General features: G+C 39.2%; 1 protein-coding gene across 8 annotated transcripts in view; it reads left to right on the top strand.

Annotated features, from left to right (window-relative positions):
- Positions 1-16,655, top strand: part of MYLK4 (myosin light chain kinase family member 4) — a 107,040-nt gene that overhangs the window by 30,590 nt on the left and 59,795 nt on the right. For 2 of the 8 annotated variants that reach the window (XM_074335308.2, XM_074335311.2), the window contains exon 2: positions 11,422-11,502. The exons of the other annotated variants lie outside the window; for them this stretch is intronic. In XM_074335308.2, coding sequence (XP_074191409.2) covers positions 11,500-11,502 — 3 coding nt within the window. In that variant the 5' untranslated portion in view covers positions 11,422-11,499. The remainder of the gene's footprint in view (positions 1-11,421; positions 11,503-16,655) is intronic. 8 annotated transcript variants of the gene reach the window in all.

The raw sequence follows: 16,655 nt of genomic DNA on the forward strand, positions 1-16,655 counted from the left end.
TTGTTTCTATGTGTTATGTACATCTGTTATATTTCCCAGTGTTGGCAGAGTGGCCTTATAAAGTTGGTGTCCTGTGGGGTCCAGTGGCACTGGCTCTTTGGTTACCTTAGCCAGGTGCTCTATGGGTGTCCCTTGTGTGCATTGTGTGCCCTTTTGCTGTAGTTGAGCCTTGGTTACTGTTGCAATGTCATGTGAGTGGTTGACTGTCAGGCTAACTGGCTGTGAGGAATGGCTGTGACTACAATGTGTAAGCTGTTGTGCAGGGGCTGACCTCACTGAGTGGGATTTGCTTTAGCAGGGCTGTGGTGCTTAGTGTGTCTGCCCTTTGGGTGTGTTGTTTGTGGAGCTCATTGGGTGGTGTTTTGGTATGATCGGATGCTGGTCACCAGGTATGTTGGTTTTGGGGCTTCTTGGGAAGGGCTCTGGACTGGTCAACGTCAGCTGCTGCTTGTATCCAGCCCAGAGCCTGATAAGAACTACAAATTGATAGTTGCCACCTGTGGCGCTTGGAGGCATATGGGAGAGGCTAAGTTACGAACTGAAGCTGGCTGCCACTAGTGCCTGGCTTGGGTCCACTTAGCAAGAGGCATGCCCAGGCCAGATGCTGCTTGTTGGCGTTTGTGAACCTTTGAAAGATTTAAGGAATATCCACAGCTTGAGTCCAGACAGGTTGTTTGTGTGCAAAAGCCACTAGAAGGTGTTTTGGCTGTACATGCAAATTGGGTGGTGTGAGATCTCAGGGAACTACCAGGGTGGGGTGAATATTGTTATAGCCAGATTAATAAAACATTCAGATTTAGCACCCATCTGCCTGCATGCTGGGTAGGGGAAGGGTTCAACAAAGGAACAATGGCTTTTGGGAGCAGTTCTGTCCCCAGAGTGAGCTACCCTGATTCCTTCCCCTGTAGCCCTTGCCTTGAAGCTAGTCAGTTCAGCTCTTTCCCATATGTTCCTGATGCTTTTTGAACTGCTGCCCCAGGGGTGGAGCTAAGAGCAAGTGAGTTCCTGAGCAAATAAATCTGTGTGTGGGTCCTTTAAGAGGAATGCCTGGGACTCTAAGCTGCATTCCTTGCTGGCTTTCATAGCCAGATGTTATGGAGACTTCTCTTACTGGCACTGGAGTCCTGGGCTGGGGAACCCTGTGTGGGGCTAGGACCCCTCACTCCTCTGGGGTACCTCTGCATCCAACCTATTCCACCAGTTCTTAATCACCACACCGTTGGTGTGGAGCCTGCCCATTTCACATCTCCTCCTCTCCTACCAGTCTCAAAGTAGCTTCTTTATATCTTTAGTAATAGGATGTCTGTTCAGCTAGTCTTCAAGCAGTTCTCTATAATGGTTGTTCTGTAATTTAATTGTAATTTTGATGAGGTCATGGAAGGAGGTGAACACAGTTTACCTACTCTGCCATCTCGACTGGAAGTCTCTAGGGATTCTTATCAGAACTGTGAGTAGCACTGTTCTAGAGAAGCCATTTGATTACTGTCTAGCCAACTTTCCTTTTTATGTCCCTAAATTTGCTCATATCAAGAGTTGCAAATTGGCAACTAAGAAGATGATATTATGTCAGTGCTGAGGTTGTTTAGATTATAAAAATTACACTAAACTTTGAAATATTTGCTCTCTTCAGAGGATGAGTACTCATTACCATTTCCTCCTATAGTTAAGTTAGTCTTGTGACCACTCAAATTTCCTTATTTGTAGAATAAGACTAATAATAATACATACATATTAGCTGATTCTTTGTTCTGAGCCAATGCTACATAAATCAGCTGATATTATTGAGTTTCTTGTTCCTTCTATTGCTTGTTTTTATCTCTGAGGTCTCGTAGCCTCTAGAGATCATGAATTCATGGAAAAATGATGGGAACTCTAATTATTATGTACGAGATATGACAATTGAGTTCACAAACACATCCAAAAAAAGAAGTGCCACATACCTCATTGCTGAATATCACTACGGTCACCTTTGAAGTACTCCCTTTGGGAAGGTGTGTACCGATACCAGTGCCTAGTCCACCCTTTAAAGCAATTTTGGAACTCTTTTTCTGGAATGGCCATCAGAGCTGCCATCATATAACCCTTGATGTCCTGAATGTCATCAAAATTTCAATGTTTTCTTTATCTTTGGGTAAAGAAACAAGTCATTGGGGGCCAGATCAGGTAAGTAGGGAGGGTGTTCCAATGCAGTTATTTGTTTACTGGCTAAAAACTCCCTCACACGGCAGTGTCTTGTGAACTGGTGTGTTGTCACGATGCAAGAGCCATGAATTGTTGGTGAAAAGTTCAGGTCGTCTAACTTTTTCATGCAGTCTTTTCAGCATTTCCAGATAGTAAACTTGGTTAACTGTCCAGTTAGTAAAAATTCATAATGAATAATCCCTCTGATATCAAAAAAGGTTAGCAACATGGTTGCAACAAGTTCACGAACGTAATTGTCAGACCTCATATATATTTCCATTTCTGCCATTACTCTACTATATTTACATCAGTTGCATCAAGACCAAAACAAGAAATGTTTAGTGGGATTAAAAATTTGGTTCTCTCATACTCAATAGACTCAGAAACGTTTCTCTGAGTGAAGACTGGCTTCTTTCACAGTTTGATAGAAGAGAAATGATATGTAGTAGAGGTAGCCAAATAGGATTCATGCAGGATATAACTAACACATTAAAATAATGTTAGAAGAAGGATATAATGCAAAGGTTTAAAGAAGAATTGAGTGGAGAATCATTTTGAACTATGTGCAAGCACGTAGAAGGGCCTGTCTCTGAATAATTATAATATAGTAAACGTTGCTTGAATCTACTTGTGAAATGGAGTGAAATCCTACCCCAGTGTTGTTAGCCCTAAATGTATCCACAAATAGATGGGGACAGAGGGTCAAGGAAGGTTGTACATGAAAGAATGTTTGAGAGGAACAGCTAAGAGTAGGTGGAGCGAAGCCCAAACTTTCTGCAATATGAGTTTACTCTCAGCAGAAATGAAACACCAGTGCAGTCCCTTTGGCCATTCTTGCAAAAGCCTCTAGAGTTTCAGTTTTATGGCATTAGTGGAAGACTCAGCTAACCTCCCAGAAGGCTGATTCCATACCCTTCCTAGGCTCCAGCAGCTTCAAGATTCAGTCAGCACAACCTGGCACAGCACATCATTCCCAGAGGCCACTGAGGAGCTGGCCAATAAACTCTGTCAAGACCAGGGTCTTGCTCCAACAACTTGGGCTGTACATGTGGGCCAAGGTGGGAACTACTGTGACCAGAAATACGAGGACGTCTATCGTTCTGCTCAGGCCAAGTGGAAAGGATTTATTAAATGTTTCCTGAGTGCCCAGATACCTGGTAAGAGCTAGGGAGGTGGCCAAAGAAATGGAATTTACAATGTCCATCATGATTAGCTGTTGGACCTCTATCAATTCATGTAGCTTGCTGAATAGGTTTTTGAATGATGAGGTTGATAATGTTGCTGTCATGTGGGCTGCTATGCAGAATACATAGAGATTGTATATAAAATACTCAACACTATACCTGGCACATAGTACGCACTCAATAAATGGTAGCTACTATTATTATTAAATTACTGCTACTGTTACTCTAGAAGCTTATCATTTAGTCGAGGTTAAAATGTCTGATTACTTGAATCAGGAAGAAAGCAAGACTGGGCAAATTCAAGCATGTTTTGGGGGGGCTATAATTCCCCTAGTGCAACCAGCAGCCTGGTCCAAGCTGACTTCTTGGGGCAGGCCTGCAGAAGACACTGTTTAGGGCTTTCTCTACTCTCACTGAGGTTTATGCAGAAATGGAGTCATCCACAGGCCATCAACCAGAATGCTTCTTGAAAACCTCACTACCTTGTAGAAGGGATAATGTATGACCATCTATTTCAGTGTTTACCCTCTCCTTGCTGCCACTTTCTCTTCTTTACCAATCCCCTTAAAACTCTAATTTTGGAGTTGAATCTCCAAGTCCTTTAAGAGTAAAAGATAAAATAGGCATATGATACTGGAATCACAGAGTCTGGCATTTATTCACTTCACCAGTATGCATTGAGCACCCAATGGGTAGGTGTTGGGTGGGTAAGTGGGAGAAGTTGGATACAGTGGTGAGTAAAAGACAGTCTCTCTCTGTCCCCAAAATCTTACAGAGAAGTCAGGCCATTGAGGGGGGTGCTGATGGTTAAAAGAAGAGCAGATGCAGGGGTTATTTTACCTAATCTGTAGGGACTGAGGAAGGCCTCTTTGAACAAGTGGGGTTTCGGTTTGCACCTGAAGGATGAGCAGGAGTAGAGCCAGAGCAGCAGAGAGGAGGCGCAAGCTCGATAAAGGTCCAGTCAGCTGGGGAGTAAAGGAAGGAGGCAAGGTAGAGAGAGAGAGTGAAGGGCGAGCGGTCAGGGGCTGCCGCTTCGTGGCTGCATGCCATTTCAGACGTGACTAGCTAGAATCCAGAGAGAGTGGCACCTCTTAGCTGGCCCCAGAGATACAGAAGGGCAGGCTGCTTCCATCCCTTTGACAGGTCTGATTTCCTGCTAATATTCCTACCTTAATTTTGTCACCCCAAAAGTTAATTCTGGTGGTTCCAGGGCTCATTCCTGGGACTTCTTAGAAATGAAATTATACTTGGTGCCATTTCCTTTCCTTCTGAAATTACTATCGCTATATTTTTAGTATGTTTCAGGAGAGTAAAAAGCATTACTTACCTCTAGTTTTCCATATAACCACTTCTGATGACTACCCCTTTTAAATACTTCTTTTTTTCAGGCTATCCAGCCTGAATTAACTTTTCTGTAAGAAAAGGTCTTTTGTGGTTTATAAATTTTAATGCAGGATGCTAACTGCCAGGATATTTTTGGACCACAACCAGGGATTTAACCAGCCTCCCTTAAGAGATGCAATGAGGCAAGCCTGCACTGCACCTGGACACAGTGGCTCTTTCATCATTCACTTTCAAAGTCATGACACCTCCTGGTTTTAACCTCAGGACGTCAAGAATTTTCTTTTAAAACCTGTTTCCTGGAAATAGGTCTTTGCTGTGCTAATGAATAATTTTTCACTTTGTATTTTTTCAAGGTGCATAAATTCTATTTTTTTCTTCTTGCAAAAAACAAAAACAAAAACAAAAAAAAACAGGGTGTGGGGGACCAGGGTAAGTGTCTTCTCTGTATTAAATGGTACAGACCATCCCTGTCCTGGATTTTTAAATATTTCATTAGCAACAGGGGATTCTTACACTGCCCTATTCATTCCCTCTTCCTCCTCAGACACTGGACTGATTATTTTGATGAAAAGTGCTGAGTAAGAGAATGTGGCCTAAAAATTAGCCTCTTAAGTGAACGCCAGAGCCTTTAAACACATCGGGATCTCTCTGGTGGTTACTTAGAGTCCTTTATTTAGTGCTGCCATTAAGGAAACTGGTTTTTTGAGACTTGACTCCTACCTAGGTTTTCCCATCCTTTCTTCCCCTTAACTGGACAATTCTCCTAGAATTAGAGGGTTACTCCAAGCTAGCAAAGTACCGTTGTGCAAAATTTTAAAAAGTGTTTTCTCTACGGCAGTGGGTTTACAGGGCAACCTTCTGAATGCCCAGTGGGTTGACATCTTGGCCAGCTGACAACACTCATGGGAAAAGAAAAAGACATCCTTTCCTTGGGCTTAGCCCAGGGAGCACAACTGGCTTTTGGCTCATTTGTCTCCTCGAAGGGCAGTTTTGTTCAGTGTGTGGACAACCCATCAAATGTGGATGTCTTGCTGGAATGCAAAAATGTACAACTTTGTTCTTAGCTGGCTGTCCATTCATTCTTCCTGAACCACTGACAGTTTATTCAGAAGACTGCAAATAATACGTTGGAGAGAGCAGAGCAGTGAGTTTCCCAGCAAGGCAGTACTTTAGGGAGGAGAAAAGCTAGCATTTGAAGATTGCCAACTGTGTCTCCATCTGGATGGAGACAGAAAGTTGTCTTGGGCACAGTGGTCCTGCTGGGAGGAATTGCTTGAGTGATACTTCTGGATTATGTAAATGAGAAATATCACAGAAACCATTGCTTCCAGGATAGGTTTTAACATGGTCTTTTGTAGTTTGTCAAAAACTCCTTTCCCAATGGTCTTGGTGTGTAAACATTGAAAAAGGCCCCTGAGGAAGACTCTCCCAGAAAGACAAAAAATGAGGCCTTCACCTTCTCCCCAGTGAGGTTCAAAGTTATTGAACACATCTGATCTACTGAAGTCTACAGTCTGGAAAGTATCCCAAAAGACTTAAACAGAGACCCTCCTTGAAGGAGTCTGCAGGTGGCGGCTAGGGGAGAGGCACCAAATAAAGTTAAGGAACCCCAGTGAAATTTGAATTGCAGATAAATAATATATCATTTTTAGTATAAATATGTCCATGTAATATTTGGGACATACATATAACCAAAAAGTTGTTTGTTGCTTATCTGATTCAAATTTCATTGGGCATCCTGTATTTTTATTTGTGCAGAAACAGAGCATGGTCTGGAAGTTACTGTGCATGAGGTGTTTTGTGTGAGCTCGAGTGCTGGGACCTTGGGAGCCCACATGTGAGTGCAGTTGGACTGTATCACAGTATTGCTCGAGCACTCCAATAGGGACCTGCAAAGACGTCATTGCAAGAGCAATGACAGACTGGACACTGCAAGAGCCCAAGGGGGAGGCAGTAACAGAAGGCAGAGCTGCAGAGGCCCAGGACTCATGGCACTGTGGATGTTTTCCTGGTCCCTCTCCTAGAGACTGAGGGTGGGAAGGTGGAGGAAGCCAGAGTCTGATTGGGAGATGAGAGTTTGATGGATTGATTTGAAAATCAAGAAAAAGCAGATGTGAATTTATTGCATGTCTACATTGGGGAAGAAAAGCCTGCCAGATACAGAGGACTTTTGGTCACTGTGATAATGAGAAGATTAAGAGAATGCATTCCTTGGACCCCCAGTTTGTTCCCGGTCTCAGCCTCAGCTGGAGTCCCAGTCTAACCAGGCATGTCAGGAAGGGAGGAGCTAGTGGGGTGAGGGGACAGCAGGGCCCATTAGGCAGAGAGTAAAACAGGAAGTGGCAGAAAGTGAGAATGGAAAGGTAAGTAGGCTCAAGGCCACCACGAGTCTGATAAAAGAGTTTGAATCTCCTGAAGGGGGGTGGGGAATGCAGTATCAAACTTTTTTAAAAAAGATTTTCTTCAAACAGTACACGATGAGTTCAATAGAAGACATAAACATGGCCCTCCCGAGGGGTGAGTTGCCAACCTCCCATTCTGCAGTAAGGTTTCACAGCACTGCCTGTTCTGCTACTCAATGTCTGATGCCACTTGTTGGGACTTTGGTTTTCAATCTGTGGTACCTGGGCTACCTGTAAAAATCAGTACATCAGCTCTGCTACTTACCACTCAAGTGACAATGGACTCATTACTTAACTTTTCTGTGCCTTGTCTTACTTGTGTGTAGAATGGAGGGAAAAAGAGCACTTATACGATTGAGGTGGATTAAATAAGGGTGGTGCCAGATCATAAATCTTCAGTTAATACTAATGCTAATACTACTACTACTAATAATAATAATGTATGAACCCACCATGTTACTATTTATTTGATTTCTGAGCCCTACTCCAGACCTATGCAATCAAATTTCTGGTCCTCATGTTTAATTACAACCCCCAGTGATTCTTAGGTTTCCTAAAATTTTAGAAACACTGACTTTTGTTTTCTGTGAAAGAACAGCCATCCTTGGGGGACTTACTTCCTACTTATAGGGGAGGTTGTACCCCTGAGACTCTGGAGGGCAAAGGCGAGAGCTTTCTAGTGTCCCTGCCTCAGCTGCGAGCAGTCCTCTTTCCTGGTATGCTTCCTACCCTTCTCAACATGCATTTTTACCCCAAAAGCCTTGTGGGGTTTTCCAGTGTCTTGCTCCTTCCTTGTGGCCAGAATCTTAGAGTAGTAGCATCCAAACGTTTTGTGTTTGAGGTAGAGCAGTGGTTCCATTTTGTTTTAAAGGGTAGCAGCCTTCGACTTTGATTTAGTTAATGGAGCCAGTTCTTCAAAATTCATGAAGATTGACAAAGAGACCAGAAAAAAGCCAATTCTCAGTGTTCTTAGGGTTCTGCCCATCTGCCTGCATCTGTGCTCTCTGAAATGGCATAGTGGACTTTGCTAGGACCACATTTCAGGTAATAACAGAATTGGACATATTTACCATTCCAGAGTATTACGTATCACAAAATTGGTCTTTCTTGCTGTAAAGTAATAATCCAGTTTTAAGATATTTATGCAGAAATTTGCTTCAGCCTGAGTTACACTATCTGACTATAGTATATAGTTACACTACATAACTACTACTTAGTTATATAGTAACTAAGCTAAAAATCTGGGGGCATCTTGCCCTGGGTTTCCTTTGAGCCACTTCTACTTTTCACTGTGCTTTCTCATCTCTTGCAACGGCCTAATGATTCGGAGCATAGCTTTGTCTCCTCCAAGATGGAGTGAATAATTTTCTCAATGGCTAAAAGGAGTGCATATCGAGGATGGGATTTACTTAAGCAGACACCTCACACTGAGGTCTGGTTTCACTCAAATCCCTCACCTACAGTCTCAAAACACATAAAACCATTTCCTGGCAAATGGCTAGGCTTTGTGTGCTCAGACCTCCTTCCTTCCTCTCACCTACTACATCTTCTCTGCTCTCTTACATGTGTTTGTAACTTGAAATATTTTCCTTTTTTTGCAATTCTGCAGTTACAGTCTCAGTACCATCTTGGGACTTTTATAAGCAGTATACATTTCTGAAATACATTGGAGATGCTGATTATTTCATAGCATTTTTAGAAATGTTTTAATACTCCTTAACTCAGATGTTAGGAAATTCATGCAACTGATAATGAGAGAAGTCAGTGAAGAGAAGGGACGGCTCAGGGCCATTGGCCACTCCTTACTCCTGGGTAAACTCCGCAAATTCAGTGCTTTAAGAGACCAGAAGTGCTAACCTTCATAAATAAGAACAGACCTTCCAAGTACTGAGGAGATTCTGTATTGGAACAGGCTCATGTAGTCATCATAAGCTTAAAGCTGGCCATTCCTGACCGTTTGTCAGGAATACCATAAAAGGGGATTGAACGAGATGCACTCACATGTCCCTCCAAACTGTAGACTTCTTTGATTTTTAAAAAAATGTTGAATCCTGTATATATTGAATTCTGATGTATATTTCCCCAGTACACATGGGGTTATTTTTAAAAATTCTCTGCATATCGAAATTTAGTTTAAAACATGTTAAAATTTAATTTTAATTTTAACGTGTTTAAATTATCCTACTCAGCCACACAACATATTCTTAATTATATATGGTTTTAGGGAGCTTGAGTTGTTTGCTTTATGAACTTGAACTTAGGAAATTATGTTTCTTGAGTTAATAGAATATGAGGATCGCCATAAGGCTCTTCCTGTCAGATGTTCTTTATGGTCATGAAGACATTTACTAATTTCTCATTTGTGTGATGCTGTGCTACCTACATACTTAGAAAGTTAGACCAACCAGGTTGTGCTCTGCATGTTCATCCCATCATGCTGAAACAGATTCCCTCAAGGTATCCAGTAAATAACGAGCTGTAGGTTCAAATGTTTTGGACTACTTAGCAACTGACCACAAAGGTCTAAAGAACAAATTTCTACCGTGTGATTTTTCACTTGGCCAAAAAAAAAAAAAAAAAGCTTTATTCTTGCCTCCATATTTCCCCCATAGCTCTCACTGACTCTTCACACCTTCATTCATCCTGTATGAAAAGACCTCTAGATGCCTCTCTGCTTGAGTTAGGGCTTGGCTTCTCCTCAGCTGGATCTAAGTCGGAGAACCTGTTTCATAGCTCTTGGAGATCTGAAACCTCTGCAATTCCTATTGTTAGCCCCATAATATAGCCCCATCCAGAGTAAACACCTGCTGGACCCTCAGGAGCAGGAACATCAGGGTCCACGGGTTTTGGTGGTGATGACTAAGCAGCTACTGGAATGTCCTTTACGTGTCTAGCTCATCCAAACGGGTGCTGGGTGAAAAGGAGAAATGTCATTCTTCGCTACAGGGGGACTGCAGGAGGACAAGGTCATTTTAAAAATGATCAGCCATAGAACTAGCATGAAGGGTGTTAGAAAGAGACAAAATAACTTTGCGTAGAAGAACCAAGCTGTCTCAGAGCCCAGAAATAGCGAGGCTCCTATGAGTGCTAGAACCTAATGACGGGCATCTGTCTACAGAGATGCCTGGAGCCAGAGGCACCCACAGCCCAGCCACTTCCACCTGAGTTCTTACTGAGGCTGCGAACAGCCAAAACCATAACTTTATGAGGTGCTCTGACTGGGCCATGAGTGAAGAGAAAATATGGAAAATTGATTCTAAATCAAAGAGAAAATGCAGACCCTGGGGTGCCAGTGAGTGCTAGAGAGCCTCAAGATAGCCCAGTCTGAGGGCAGTCACCTCGTTTTCTTGACAGACCTTTGAATGTTTTGTACTTCCAAATATTTGAATGCTGAATTGCTTGAGCAAATTTGTTTCAACTTTAAGCTTTAAAATAACTCTTTCTAATGCTCCACAGGGATGGGAAAGGTTACATCTAAAATCTTACTTAATCATCTCAATAATTATCAGAGCTCACATAGCTTTTATTTTTTTAAGTAAAGATGTGAAAATATAAGAAGCTGGTGTATCACTGAAAAATGTGAATTATTAAGTGTAAAAGTGAATTATCACAGTGATATAATAAAGTCTCAAACTGTCCTGCTAAAAATTGAGGCAGTCAATTAGTTGACTCATAATTAAAACATTTTATATATAAAATATATGAAATATTTTTACATAATATTTTTTATATTTTTCACATAAATTTGTCATACTCATTACACATTCACATAATTTAAAGAGTCATAAAATTCAACAAAGCTTCTGGTGAGAAACAGTACTCCCTACCCTTCTTATCCCCATTTCCTCCTTGTCAGAGGTAAACATTTTCATTTGTTTTAGCTGATTCTTTTATATCCTGAGTTTTATATCCTGCATTCTGCCCCCATTCTCTCAAGGTAGTTATATTATAATTTTTGGATAAATAAAAATTCATAGTTTCAGTTATTGTGATTCTGAAAATTCTGTTCATGCCTAAGAGCAATGTAGAGCACTATTGTGAATTTTCATTTCTTGCTCAGCCTTTCCTTTCTCTGGAGTTACTGGTTGCCTTGATTAAAACAAACAAACAAACAAACAAACAAACAAACAAACAAACAAACAAACTTGCTTATTTTTAAAAAGTACTTACATTGAAACTCCACTATCTACTACTTGTCTAAATCTTGTCTACACACCTGCAGATATATTAGGTATCCTATCAATTTTATCTTCTTGGAGAAATTTTCCCCAGAGGTTTCTGATCAATCTGAATTTTATTCCTCTCCACAGTGCTTGCCCTTTAATCCTGAAGCACATCTGATATCCTAGAATTTTTACTCCCCATTGGTCTGGAGAGACCTGTCTCCTATGGTAGGTATCCTCTGTTGGATATCCTTTGTTTTTCTTTCTTGTTTTATTCCTTTGTTTAAATGGAATACATCTTCCAACAGTTTCCTGAGAAGTGATGAAGGAATGTAATATTTTTGAGACCTTTCATGTCTGAAAATGTCTTTATTTTACACATGCACTTGGATGACAGTTTATCTGGCTGTATAATTCTAGGTTGGAAATTATTTCTTTTCAGAATTTGGAAGGCATTGTACCATTGTTTTCTAGCTTTCATGTTGCTGTTGAGACGTCCAAATAAGTTTAGAATCCCGATCCTTTGTATGTGGCATATATTTTCTCTCTAGAGGCTTGTGAGACCCTCTACTTGTGCCTGATATTCTGAAATTTCACAATGATATACCTTGTACGGCTGTTTCATCTATTGTGCAAGACATTTGAAGGGCTCTCATATCCTTCAGTCTTGGAAACTTTCTTGGACAGTTTTATTTTTTCTTATTTTTGTTTTGGAACTCCTATTATTTGAGTGTTGGAGCTAGTCTAGTCTTCTAAATTTCTTATCTTTTTTATTCTATTTTTCTTTTCTATATCTGGTTGCTCTGTTTTTAGGGGAGATTTAAAAAAAGAATGTTATTAAAAATATAGTTAACATACCATAATATTATATTAGTTTCAGGAGTACACCATAATTATTCAACATTTATAGACCTAAAGACGTTATCACCGTGATAAGTCCAGCAATCATCTGACACCGTACCACACTATAACAATATTATTAACTATATTTTTTCCCCTTACTGTACATTCCATCCTCATGACTTATTTGTTTTATACCTGGAGATTTGAAATTCTTATTTTCCTTCACCTCCCCCCTCTTTTTTAATTTTTCAATTATAGTTGACATTCAATATTATTTTATATTAATTTCAGGTGTATAGCCTAATGGGTAGACATTTATATTTATATAATTTAAGATGTGGTCCCCCCTGACTAGTCTAGTACCCACTATACATAGTTATTACCATATTATTGACTATATTCTCTATGCTTTACTTTACATCCCCATGACTACTTTGTAAAAACAAATTTGTACTTCTTAATCCCTTCCCCTTTTTCACCCTCTCCCCAATACCCTCCCATCTAACACTGCAACAAATCTAGTACCTATCTGACAACATACATAGTAATTACTATGTTATTGACTATATTCTCTATGCTTTACTTTACATCCCCATGACTACTTTGTAACAACCAATTTGTACTTCTTAATTCCTCCCCCTTTTGTCACCCACACCCCCAAACCCCCTCCCATCTGACAACCATCAAAATGTTCTCTGTATCTATGAGTTTGTTTCTGTTCTGTTTGTTAAATTTGTTCTTTAGATTCCACATATAAGCAAAATCACATTGCATCTGTCTTTGTCTGACATACTCCACTCAGCACAACACCCTCCAGGTCCATCCATGCTGCTGCAGATGGCAAGGACGTATTCCCTTCCATGGCTGAGCAATATTTTATTGTATCTATGTACCACTTCATCTTTACACATTCATCCATTGATGCACACACAGGCTGTCTCCACATCATGGCTAATGTAGCAATGCTGCAATGAACATATGGATGCACATGTCCCCTTGAAGAAGCGTTTTGTGTTTCTTTGGATAAACACCCTGAAGCGGGATTACTGGGTCCTTCGTTGTCTCTTCTTATAGCCTTTGTTTTAAAGTCTATATTATCTGGTTTAAGTATTGCTACCCCAGGTTTTGTCATTTCCATTTTCATGAAATATCTTTTTGCATTCCTTTATTTTCGGTCTGTGTGTTTCTTTCTTTTGACCTGAAGTGAGTCTTTTGTAGCAGCATATGTAAGGGTTTTGTTTTCTTATCCATTCAGCCCTCCTATGTCTTTTGATTGGAGCATTTAATCTATTTACATTGAAAGTAATTGTTGATAGATATGCAGCTATTGACATTTTATTATTCATAATTTTGATTTTTTTTTTCTGTCTTAAGGAAGTCCCTCTAACTTTCCTTGTAATTCTGGTTTGGTGGTGATGAACTCATTTAGCTTTTTCTAGTCTGGGAAGCACTTTATCTGTCCTTAGATTTTATTTTATTACATTTTAAATTAAATCAAAATTTATTATTAGTTTCAGATGTACAAAATAATATAATAATTAGACATTTACACCCCTCACAAAGTGATAACTCCACCAAATCTACTACCCCTCTGACATCATACGTAGCTATTACACAACCATTCACTATATTCCCTATGCTGTAATTTACATCCCATGACATATATATGTATATATATTTTTATTTATATTTACATATATTTAAATTCAAGTATAATTAAATACATATATGTTTAATTATACTTGACATTCAATATTATTTTATATTAGTTTCAGGTGCACAGCACAGTGGTTAGGCATTTATATAATCTATGAATTGATCCCCCCAATAAGTCCAGTCCCCATCTGAAACCCTACATACTTTTTACATTATTGATTATATCCCCCATACTGTATTCCACATCCCCGTGACTATTTTGTGACTACCAATTTGTATTTTCTAGTCCTTTCACCTTCTCACCCATCCCCCACCCCTTCCCATCTAGCAACCAACAGTTTTTTCTTTGTATCTGTGAGTCTATTTCTGTTTTGTTTGCTTGTTTATTCTGTTCTTTAAATACCACATATAAGTGAGATCATATGGTATTTGTCTTTCTATGTCTGACTTATTTCATTTAGCATAATACCCTCTTGGTCCCTCCATGTTGTCACAAATGGTAAGGTTTCATTCTTTTATTGTGGCTGAGTAATTTTCCATTGTATATATGTACCACATCTTTATCCAGTCATTGTATTTATGGATACTTAGGTAGTTTCTTTATGTTGGCTATTGTAAATAATACTGCAATGAACACAGGGGTGCATAAATCTTTTTGAATTAATGTTTTGCATTTCTTTAGATAAATACCCAGATGTGGAATTGCTGGGTCATAAGGTAGTTTTATGTTTAATTTTTTTCAAGAATTTTATTTTATAATTATTATTTTAAAGATTTTATTGGGGAAGGGGAACAGGACTTTACTGGGGAACAATGTGTACTTCCAGGTCTTTTTCGAAGTCAAGTTGTTGTCCTTTCAGTCTTAGCTGTGGAGGGCGCAGCTCAGCTCCAGGTCCAGTTGCCATTGTTAGTTGCAGGGGGCATAGCCCACTATCCCTTGCAGAGTCGAGCTGGCAACCTTGTGGTTGAGAGGATGCGCTTCAACCGACTGAGCCATCTGGGAGCTCGGCAGCAGCTCAGCTCAAGGTGCTGTGTTCAATCTTAGTTGCAGGGGGCAGAGCCCACCATCCCTTGTGGGACTCGAGGAATTGAACCGGCAGCCTTGTGGTTGAGAGCCCACTGGCCTATGTGAGAATCCAACCGGCAGCCTTCGGCATTAGGAGCACGGAGCTCCAACCACCTGAGTCACCGGGCCGGCCCTATTTTTAATTTTTTGAGGAACCTTCATACTGTTTTCCATAGTGGCTGCCCCAATTTGCAATCCTACCAATAGTGCACAAAGATTCCCTTTTCTCCACATCCTCGCCAACACTTGTTTGTTGCCTTATTGATGATAGCCTTCCTGACAGGTGTAAGGTGATATCTCATTGTCATTTTAATTTGCATCTCTCTGATTAGTGATATTGAGCATCTTTTCATATATCTATTGGCCATCTGTATGTCCTCTTTGCAGAAATGTCTATTCAGGTCTTCTGCCCATTTTTTTAAGTGGATTGTTTGTTTTATTGGTGTTGAGTTGTATGAGTTCTTTACCAATTTTGGATATTAACCCCTTATCAGATGTATCATTGGCTAATATTTTCTCCCATACAGTAGGGTGTATTTTCATTTTATTGATGGTTTCCTTTGCTGTGCAAAAACATTTTAGTTTGATGTAGTCCCATTTTTTTTCTTTTCTTTTGTCTCCCTTGCCCAAGGAGTTATATTGAAAAAAATATTACTAAGGGTAATGTCTGAGAGTTTACTGCCTATGGTTTCTTCTAGGAGTTTTATTGTTTCAGGTTTTACATTTAAGTCTTTAATCCACTTTGAATTTATTCTTGTATGTGGTGTAAGAAGGTGGTCCAGTTTCATTTTTTTTGCATGTATCTGTCCAGTTTTCTTTTCTCAACATCATTTATTGAATAGACTGTCTTTACCCCATTGTATATTCTTGCCTCCTTATCATAGATTAAATGACCATATAGGTGTGGGTTTATTTCTGGGCTCTCATTTCTGTTCTATCGATCTATTTGTCTGTTTTTATGCCAATACCATGCTGCTTTTATTACTATAGCCTTGTAGTATAGTTTGATATCAAGTAGCGTGATACCTCTAACTTTGTTCCTCTTTCTCAATATTGCTTTGGCTTTTCAGGATCTTTCGTGGTTCCATATAAATGTTAGGATTATTTGTTCTAGGTTTGTAAAAAATGCCATTTTGATAGGGATTACATTGAATCTATAGATTGTTTTGGGTAGTATGGACATTTTAACAATGTTAATTTGTCCTATCCATGAACAAGGTATATACTGATGTTTATTTTTATCTTTTTAAATTTCCTTCATCAATGTTTTGTAATTTGCCAAGTACAGGTCATTTACCTTGTTGATCAAAATTATTCCTAGATATTTTATTATTTTTTTGATGCAATTGTAAAATAAATTATTTTCTTAATTTCTATTTCTGATAGCTTGTATTTGGTGTATAAAAATGCAACCAATTTCTGAATATTAATTTGTATCCTGCTACTTTACTGAGTTCATGTATCAATTGTAATCATTTTTTGATGGACTATTTAAGGCTCTCTCTATATACTATCATGTTATCTGCAATAATGACAGTTTTCCTTTTTAATTTGAATGCCATATATATATATATATATATATATATATATATATATATATATATATATATATGTATATGTATATATGGCAAATTAAAAAGGAAAAAGGAAAACTGTCATTATTGCAGATAACATGATTATATATGTATATATATATATATATATATATATATATATATATATATATATATGATTGCTTTGACTAGGACGTTTAATACTATGTTGAATAAAAGTAGTGAAAGCGACATCCTTGTCTTGTTTCTGACTTTAAGGAAAA

The sequence above is a fragment of the Rhinolophus sinicus genome, chromosome 14, assembly GCF_057876585.1.
Source record: "Rhinolophus sinicus isolate RSI-liver-muscle chromosome 14, RSI-T2T, whole genome shotgun sequence".
NCBI classification, from domain to species: domain Eukaryota; kingdom Metazoa; phylum Chordata; class Mammalia; order Chiroptera; family Rhinolophidae; genus Rhinolophus; species Rhinolophus sinicus.